This window comes from Camelus bactrianus, chromosome 13 (genome assembly GCF_048773025.1).
Source record: "Camelus bactrianus isolate YW-2024 breed Bactrian camel chromosome 13, ASM4877302v1, whole genome shotgun sequence".
Classification (NCBI taxonomy): domain Eukaryota; kingdom Metazoa; phylum Chordata; class Mammalia; order Artiodactyla; family Camelidae; genus Camelus; species Camelus bactrianus.
Window position 1 is genome coordinate 64,676,539 of NC_133551.1, and position 9,271 is coordinate 64,685,809.

A 9,271-nucleotide genomic window follows, 5' to 3' on the forward strand; every position below is an offset into this window, starting at 1 on the left:
GCCCACCCAGGTACTAGGGCAAGGAGCCCAAAGTTCTGGAGTGGGACAGGACACCCCCCTACTATGCACAGCGGAACAGGCACTGACTTCTGGGGAGACAGAACTTGAAGGCAGGGTCAGGAGACAGCCCACCAGCCAGAGCACAGACTTCCACAGAACTACATGGGAGTGGGGCCAGATCTCTCATCCAGCAGGGGAAGGAAAGAACTCAGGGAGCAGGGGGCAGACTTCTCTGTCTGCAGTCTCTGTAGCAAAGGGAGGGGACTCTCACTGGGTTGGGAAGGACGGGGAACTGGTGGAGGGGCCTGACCCAGTTCCACCGTAGAGAGGGCCGGAGAGGCTCCATCCAGTTGGACGGCGAGGAGTTGGTCAGCGGCCAGTCCCCAGGCCCTAACGTGGCGGTCAACACCAAGGGCAGCATCTACATCGGTAAGTCTTGAGCTTGGGCCTCGGTGCAGGCCTGGGGCCCACCTTTCGGGCGAGGGAGGGAATGGGGCTCCCGAAGAGATAAAGCCCACAGCCATCCTCGCCTCCTGGGCTCCTGGAGCTGACAGGCCCCATCCTCTCCCTCCCCTGCAGGCGGAGCCGCCGACGTAGCGGCACTGACCGGGGGCAGGTTCTCCTCGGGCATCACAGGCTGTATCAAGAATCTGGTGCTGCACTCCGCCCGGCCTGGCGCCCCACCCCCACAGCCACTGGACCTGCAACACCGCGCCCAGGCGGGGGCCAACACGCGCCCCTGCCCCTCATAGGCGCTACCTGCCCCACGCGGACTCCCGGGCAACGCCACAGCCCCATGACGTCAAGTATATTATTATTAATATTATTATTATGAATATTTTGTAAGAAACTGAGGCGATGCCACGCTTTGCTGCTACTGCCCTGGGCTGGACTGGAGGGTGGGCACGCCACCCCCCACACACAGACACACCTGGGCAAAGCCACAGGCGCTGGGCAGGGCAGGTTGGATGGGAGCAGGTGCCTCAGAGGGCCACCAGGACTTGGGGTCAGGTGCAATGGCTGAGTGGGCTCAGAACTGCCCCCACCAGTAGAGCCCCCCACGGTAGTGCGGGCTGCCCATTTCTTCAGCCCTTGGGCAGCCCTCATTCCTACACAAACCAACCTCAGCTTACAGCCTGGTGCCTCACCGCTACCTGGAACCTCACCAGCTACCTGGAGCAGGGGGCATCGCAGTGGCCTTCGCCACCCTCCTCTGAGTTGGAAAACCTCTTTAGTGCCAACTGTGGAGCAAAAGGCAGCTCACCCCTGGGCAGGCAACCCCCACCCCCGCCAGCCCATGTCCCAGCCCCGCCACCTCCACCTAGCCAACTGGGCCACCTGGCCCTGGCAGCCACCCCCTCCCACCAAGCCCTCCTGGCCTGCATACCCCTCACCCCACACCTCACCCAGGGCCCCTGCCCTCAGGGGCTGCAAGGGAAACTCCATCCCAACTCTCACCCGGAGCTGCTATAGGCAGAGCCCAGCACTGAGAGGGTCTCCCTGCCCACACCAGGCCACGTCCCCCCACTGATCTGGAAGTGAAGGCCCAGGGGACATGGGGGGAGGAGGGCGTTGGTGGTTGGAAAAAGTTAGTGCCTTGGGTGGGGGAAGCCAGGACTCATGACTGGGAGGGACAGGAAGGGGGCATAACAGCCCTGCCCCATCTGTGGGAGCCTGAGGGCCCAGCTGGGGCAAGCGCCCTCCCCACCAGCAGCCCCCAGATGTGGGGTCAGGATGCCTGGCCTCTGTGTCCTAGAAGGGACCCTCCTGTGGTCTTTGTCTTGATCTTTCTTAATAAACGGTGCTATCCCCGCCAGGGCTGTCTCCTGTGTCTCTTACTAGGGCTGGACTTGTGGTACCTGAGAGGGGGCCAGGGTGGGGCAAAGCAGGGAGGTCTGGGAGTGAAGCAAGGCAGCTTCAGGTGAGCAAAGGCCCTACTCCCTGCCTTTCACTGAGCCAGCCGAGTGCTAGCCACCGTGCAAGTTGCAGGGCCAGCTGTCTCCTTTGGTCTTTATGACCCTGTAAGGCAGGAATCATCCCATTTTCCAGAAGAGCAGACTGAGTCTCAGAGAGTGATGTGATCTGCCCAAGGTTATACAGCCCTGTGGTGGGTGGGGCGGAACCCAGGGACTGTCCAACCCCAGAGCCCACTCTCCTTCCTCTGATGCCCACAGCCTCTCTAGGGATGTCCTCCCTGACCCTGGAAAGCTGGCTCACTCAGCCGCAGCCCCCCAGGGGCCACCTGGCCAGGACATGGGTAACAGATGGTGCAGCTGGGGCACAGGCCATGGGCACCAGCCCGCCGGGCCAGCCAGCTGGAGGAGCAACAGCACCAGAGGAGGCCGATGAGGAGGCCGGCAGAGGCTAGGAGCAGCGAGGAGGCCAGCGCCACCCCCTGCAGCCGGGGGCCTGCGGAAAGAAAGAGAGTCCACTCAGGCCTCAGCCTGGGCCTGCTGCCCCCATCTGTCACTGGAGAGGGACAAGTGTCATCTTGGTGAGAGGAGCGGGCGCAGGTGGTAACCAGGAGCCATCTACCTTCTGGAGCTGCATCCTGTCCTGCAGGGTCGCTGCTTGCTGGAGGACTCCTCCCAGCTGCAATCCCCAGGGGGCCTGGAGACCCAAGAGCTGGGGAAAGAGTCAGGGGCTGGGAGGTACCATCGGCCATCCTCCCTGCCTGGCTGGGCACCGGAGAGGGACCTGCAGTGGGAAATAATAGAGCCAACACACAGAACTGCCCCTTCGGGGCCTGATTATGTCTCATTTAGTCCTCCCCAAACCACCTAGAGAGTGTTACTATTTTCATCATACAGATAAGAGAAGTGAGGCACAGAGAGGTTCAGTCACTTGCCAAGGTCACACAGCTGAAAGTGATAGGGGTGGATTTAAACTCACAGTCTAGCTCCAGGGGCTGAGGTTTCTGAACAGAGCTACTTCCCAAGGAGTATATACATATATTGAACATTTCCTGTGCCCAAAGAACCACACTCTGGGCTGGGGCCCTTTACCCACAATGTTTCACTCAAAGTTCATGACAAATCTGAAGGTTAGGCTTATCATGCCCAGTTTACAGATAAGGAAACGGAAACATAGAGAGGTTGACTCTTCTACTAATTCGACTAGTATTTTTCCATCATTTACTATGCCCAAGGCAATGCTCTAGGGACAGTGAGCAAAACAGATGAAAGTGTCTTCATGGAGCTGGCATTTTCGTGTGAGGAGACACAAAACACAAATAGTACGTCAGATGGAGATAAACGAAGCAGGGAAAAGGTCAGGACATGCTGGCGAGCAGCAGGGTTGCTACTTTTTCTAATTGTGATAAACTATACAAAATCAAATTTATCATTTTTACCATTTTTAAGTGCACAGTTCAGCAGCATTAACTACCTTCATATTATTGTGCAGCCATTAACAGCATTCATCTCCAAAACTGCTTTCATCTGGTAAAGCTGAAACTCTGTACGCATTTAACAATAACTCCCCATTCCCCCTCCCCCCCAGCCCCTGACAACCCTCCTTCTACCTTCCGCCTCTATGATTTTCACTGCTCTAGGGGTCTCATATAAGTGGAACTTATCCTTCTATGGCTGGCTTATTTCACTTGGCATAATGTCCTCAAGGTTCATCCATGTTGTAGCCTGTATCCGAACTTCCTTCCTTTTTAGGGCTGAATGATACTTCATTTTGTGGACATACCACATTCTGTTTACCATGTTTTTCTTTCAATGGACACAGGGTTGCTACTGTTAAGTAAAGGGGTCAGGAAGAAGCTCACTGAGAGGGTGAAGGTTAAGCAGAGACCCGCAGAAGGCAAAGGCATGAGCATGTAAATCTCGGAGGAAAGCTCTCCAGGCGGAGGAAAGCATGAATGCAGAGACCAGAGGCAGGACCATACTGGAGCGTGGAAGGAGCTGCAGAGGCCAGAGTGGAGGAGCCAAGGGAGCTGGAGAGCAGGTGGGAGGTGACCGGCCAGGTGACGCAGGGCTGGGGTGGCACCCCTGGGAGGCTTGCATGGGCTGAGTGAGGAGTGTAGGGGGTTCTGTGCAGGAGTGATGCAATCCGACTTGGTGTTTTTAAAGGCTCCTCTGGCTGGGGAGCTTAACTCCCTTATGTGTGGGCTGCATGTGGTGACTTCCTTCCAAAGAGGACAGTGTTGAGAGAGGACGCAGAAAGTGTAAAAGCGGAGAAACCTACAAACACAACCTCAGCCCAGTGATCCAGGCCAACATCAGCCTCATTACATCATGTCAGTGATTAACTGTGCTGGTCGGGCGCAATGTGATGTGAATGGTACTTTACCTCTTTGGTCTTCCTCCTGATAACCCATCACTCCACTCTCATCACGAGGAAAATATCAGCCTAAATCTGACAATGTGGATGGGTGGGTTATGGGCTGAGGGGAAGAAAGGAGGATGCAGGGGGGACTGTGGATCACGAGCTCAGTTTTAGGCAAGTTAACTCTGAGAACTGCCTACACATCCATGTGGCGATGCCCAGGAGGGAGGTGGTTATGTAACTAGAGTTCAAAGACAAGTCCAGCTGGGGATACAGTGTAAAGGAGACCATGGAGAACAGGTGTGGCGGATGGAGGAGAGGATACAGGAATTGGGCCTCATGGCACAAAGCATAGTGTAAGGTAGCTAAGGAGGAACCTGCCTAGGAGACTGAGGAGTGGCTGGGGAGTGCAGTGTGTGGGACCCTGGGAAGCTGGATTTCACCCCCAGCCAGGTGCTTTTTTGCAGTGAACAACCTGTTCGACAGGACATGGCAGCCCTGGCTAGGGGTGGGACATTTCCAGATTCCTGGGAAGGATAACCCTGGGTAACTTAGTCTGTATCGTCTGTCCATCTACAGAGATCATTTCTGGTTATGTTACTCGCTGACTATAACCTTGGGCAAGTTATTTCTCCTCCTTAGGCCTGGCTTTCCCCATCAGTAAAATGTGGGAGTCCAGTTGGGTCAATGGTTTTCAAAGTAATTCTTGAGGATCAAACTCAAGTCTCTCCTTTGAGACATCAGTCAGCCAGGGCCTGGGCCCCACCATGTCCAGTTAAACAGAGCTTCTCTCTTTGTGATGCCTGGGTTCTCTGTGCAAGGGTCCATTTAGGGAAAGCTTCTACCACTAACACATTTGAAAGCAGCTGGATTAGATCATCTCAAGCATCATTCTCATCCTAACATCCTCTGATCATCAGGCATTCTGGTCTAAACAGATTGCCCACTTCTGTGCTTCAACTTGCTCCCTCCTGCTGAACCCCTGCCTCCAGCCTCCCCTCTGAGGCCCTGCCCCAGGGAAGGGGAGTCAGAACCAGCCTCCATTCTAGCTGCTCAGCTGGGCCCAGGCCACACCCATCACTGACCTGTGCAGTCAGCTGGTGGCCTGGAAGCCTGGTCACTGCCGTCACCACAGTTGTCCATGCCCCAGCGATCACACACCAGGCTCTGGGGGATGCACCTGCCATTCCGACACGGGAAGTAGGCACCACAGGATCCTGGGGCTGAGAAGGGAATCATGAGATGAGGAGCGCAGGCAGCAAGAGATGTGTGGGTCTACAGTGAGGGAATGTGGGAGGCGTGAGCAGGAGAGGCTGTTTCTGTGTGCATACAGATGCAAGTATGGATGAGCATTTCATGGGAGACAGGTGTATCATCATGAAGATGATGATGGTGATGGTGATGGTGATAATGGTTCCTAACATCTACTGAGTTCCTGTTCCAGGCCAGGCAGGGTTTGCATCCCAGCTCATGAAGTTCTCACAATAACCCTGTGGGGTCAATATTGTTACCAACCCCATTTGAGAGAGGAGAAGACTGAGGCACAGGGAGGTTTACAGGGAGGTTAGGTCACTAGCTCAAGGCCACACAGCTTGTATCTAAGCAACACAGTAGGAATTCAGTCCCATGATCACAACACTGTGGTACCCAGTGTGTGTAAGTATGTGTGAGCTCAGGGAACCTGAACACGCCAAGCAAATCCTCACTCGTGGCTCTACACCTGCCATCAGCTCAGCCTGGTGTTCTCTTCCCCAAGTAACTGCATGGCTAGCTCCCTTTAGGTCTCCGCTCAAATATCATCTCATCGGAAGGCCTCCCCTCACCTCCAAGGATTTAGGGTACAAATTTTATGTTTCCTCCAGTGCCAGAGACACTAATGGGGAAGAGCGAGAGAACCTAAAATCCAAAATTCAGACCATGCCCAATTCCAGGAAAGAAGAAAGGTGGGACTTGACTGAGACATGAGACAGAACGGGACACTCTCTGACCAGCTCAAGTTGAAGTGCTGTCCAGGGCTGGGCATGTCCGGGTCCAGCTCCTGGTGAACCCGTGTTGGCGCTCACAGCCCCTCATGTTCTTGTCTCAAAGTGCTCACAATTCCATGTTTAATTCTTCAGTCTGGATATTTTGCCAAAGAAGGCAATAAAGCTTCTCTGTGGTTTTGGAAACTGGGCTTTGGCAGCTCATCTGCTGTAACAACAGTGAGTGTCTCCAGCCCTGGGGGAACCTGCAGAGACTAAAGCCTTGACTCAGTGTCAGCAGAGGACAAACTCCAGCAGTTAAATCCCAGCTGCTCCACTTGTGAGTGCCTGCGGCACTTTGCTTAACCTCCCGGAGCCTGTTTCTCATCTATAAATATGAGAGTAAGAGCACTAGCCAGACAGAGCTGCTGTGAGGAACAGATGAGATGTGGCATGGGAAGGGCCAAAGGCAATGCTTAATAAGAGATTATTGTTAATGTCTTGTTAAATTCTTGCTCAAGTGGGTTTCTGTCACTTACAATCACGAGAATCCTAACTTGGCCCCTCTGCAATCATCTGAAAGGCTGACCTGGGAAAGAGGAGCCAGCGCATAAACATGAGTGAGTTGTATCAGTGTGCAAGACAGTATTGTGTGTGTCTGAGGTGTGTGTGTGATGTGAACCGTGTCAGTGTGCAGTTTGTGAGGTATGTGGGTTGTGTGCTACAGTGCCTGTGAGGCATGTGGGTGTGCAAGGATTTCTGTGCATGAGGTGTGAGTTGTGGACATGCGCAGTGTGTGTGGGTGGGTGTCAGGGTGTGAGGTGTGTAAGTGTGTGGGAATTGCGTGGGAGTTGTGTGTGAACAGGCGAGGGGGCTGGTATGCACATCCATGGAAGTCAGATTTATGGAGTTGGTTCTTGGGATCTGGAATGTCCCTTACTGTAACCCCAGAACCCTGACACCAAGTGTCACCTCCTCCCCTCTCTGAGGAACCAGCCCGTCCATTCTTGGTATCCCCAGGGCTCCAGCCCCAACCCACCTAACCGGAAAGAGGTGACTTCGCCCACGAAGTCCACGCGGGGCTGGCGGCCTCGGGTGACCAGACGCAGACCCAGAAAGTCCCCAGAGGACGCCACCGGAGCCGGGATGGTCAGGCCGCAGAGCGGGGCCCCGAGGGGCCGGGGCGCCCCCGGCGGGCCCTCGTAGAACTGCAGGTAGGACCCGAAGGCGCAAGGATCGGCCTGCCCCGCGGAGGAGGCGTTGGGCGCCGCCGGGGTCAGGCTGTAGACCAGGAAGAAGCGGAACTGGAAGCGGATCCTGTCGCCGGGGGCCGCCGCGCGCAGCCAGAGCCCGCAGTCAGTGTCCGGGGCCACGAAGTAGAAGCGGCGCGACGCGGGGTGCGAGCGCAGCAGCAGCCCGTCCCCCTGCCACGTCTGGCCGCACAGGTCCACCAGGTCGGCTGCAGCGAAAAGCACGCACGCTGGTCCCGAGGTTCCAAGCCTGACGCTGCCCGCTCCCTCCCCACCCACTCCCACGGTGTGTGACCCCAAGGGGGTCACTCACCCTCTCTGAGCCCCAGTTTTCTTGTCGGGAAATGAGAATAATTAAGCAATCTCAGACTTTTGGTGAGGATTTTAAAAAATTAATTCAAGTCCTCAATCTCTTCTTCAAAACCCCTAGGATATGTTCCAGAATTTTCCAGATATTAGAAAGATGGTATGATGCAGCCCCAAATGGAGTCTGCCACAGCCCTTCATGCTCAAACACATTTTTCTAGAGCAATCGTAGAGAACATTTTCCCTAAGTAGGACAAATAAAGACAATAAGCAGCCTCCTGTCAGTTCCAGTCAGGTGTTGCCAGTAAGTTAGTTTAAGAACACACTTTGGTTTTCAGAAAGTTTCTTATTTCGAAGTGGAAACCTTAAGGATCCTGGGCATGTGTGGGTTCAGTGCTTAGGACAATGCCTGGCATTTAGTGAGTGTTACAGAAGTGTTAGCTTTTAACTTATTCAAGGATGGGGTAGACACGGTTGAGCACCTGTCCCAGCCAACACCCATCCCGTGTTTCTCTTTGCTAAAAGACCTTTAATTTCCCTCCGTATCAGGAAGCAACATGCTAGCACCCTCTCCCCACCCTCTGCCCCCTCACTGGCCTAAACCAAACCTTGTAATCTTAATTCATCTTAATTCTATTTGCCAGATTTAGGGATTGGCATGTGATCTGATTCTGGCCGATGAGATTTAAAGAGAGGTTTGCTGAAGGTTCCTGGGAAACATTTACCTCCCTGATTTAACAAAAGTGGGGGAGGGGTTGGGGAGAACTGTGTGATGAGAAGCCCCTTTTTCTTCCTGCTTGAAAGAGGATGCAGTGCCCAGAGTTGCAGCAGCCATTTTGCAAGGATGAGGTCATGAGAATTACAGAGAAGTCCTGACACAGTTGAGCTGCTGAATTAACCATTTCTGGAATCACTTATGGCCACTCTTCTTAAGTGAAATAATAAATGTCTTTATGCCTTATGGTTTAAGCTCCATTTAGTTTGGTATATGTTACTTACAGCCCAAAACACCCTCACTCATACAGAGTTGTGAGGATTAATGAAATAACATATAAGTACTCAAACCATCTCTGATTTTTATAAGGATAGAGAGGGAACAGGAGGTGGCTTTCCTGGTGCATGGTAGGGACACCAGTGGTGCTTGAGGACAAGACGGGATGTGGGTCTTTGGCGGAGACTAGGGGCACCAGTGGTGCTTGAGGACAAAACGGGATGTGGGTCTTTGGGGGAGACATTCTCCATTAAGGCTTAGGATTTTAGAGCATCTTCTCATATCTGTGTAGACATTCTAAACCCAGAACCTGCCCTGGAGGCACACAGGGCAGGGGGAGGTTTAGAGAATGGGTGAACTGAGCACCTTCTACATGCTAGGCGCTGTCTGTCTTGCATGGTTCGTCTCATCTTATATACACAATAATAATAGTCCCTTAAGGGGCAGGGACCTATTATTCTTCCCATTTTATTGCTGAAGAAACCTAG

The 9,271-nt window shown here is 53.8% G+C and overlaps 2 protein-coding genes across 14 annotated transcripts in view; one reads left to right on the forward strand and one right to left on the reverse strand.

The window, feature by feature from the left end:
• Positions 1-1,816, forward strand: part of HSPG2 (heparan sulfate proteoglycan 2) — a 98,023-nt gene extending 96,207 nt beyond the window's left edge. For 12 of the 13 annotated variants that reach the window (XM_074377227.1, XM_074377229.1, XM_074377234.1 and 9 more), the window contains 2 exons: positions 326-429; positions 580-1,816. In XM_074377227.1, coding sequence (XP_074233328.1) covers positions 326-429; positions 580-752 — 277 coding nt within the window. In that variant the 3' untranslated portion in view covers positions 753-1,816. The remainder of the gene's footprint in view (positions 1-325; positions 430-579) is intronic. The other variant, XR_012511407.1, reaches the window with a different exon arrangement.
• A 126-nt stretch (positions 1,817-1,942) lies between these two features.
• On the reverse strand, positions 1,943-7,795 carry LDLRAD2 (low density lipoprotein receptor class A domain containing 2; the record flags this gene model as incomplete). Its single annotated transcript, XM_045518384.2, has 3 exons — positions 1,943-2,697; positions 5,361-5,498; positions 7,276-7,795. Coding segments are annotated over 3 exons (1,176 nt in total), but the record flags the coding sequence as incomplete, so codon positions are not given.
• Between the last annotated feature and the right edge of the window lie 1,476 nt (positions 7,796-9,271).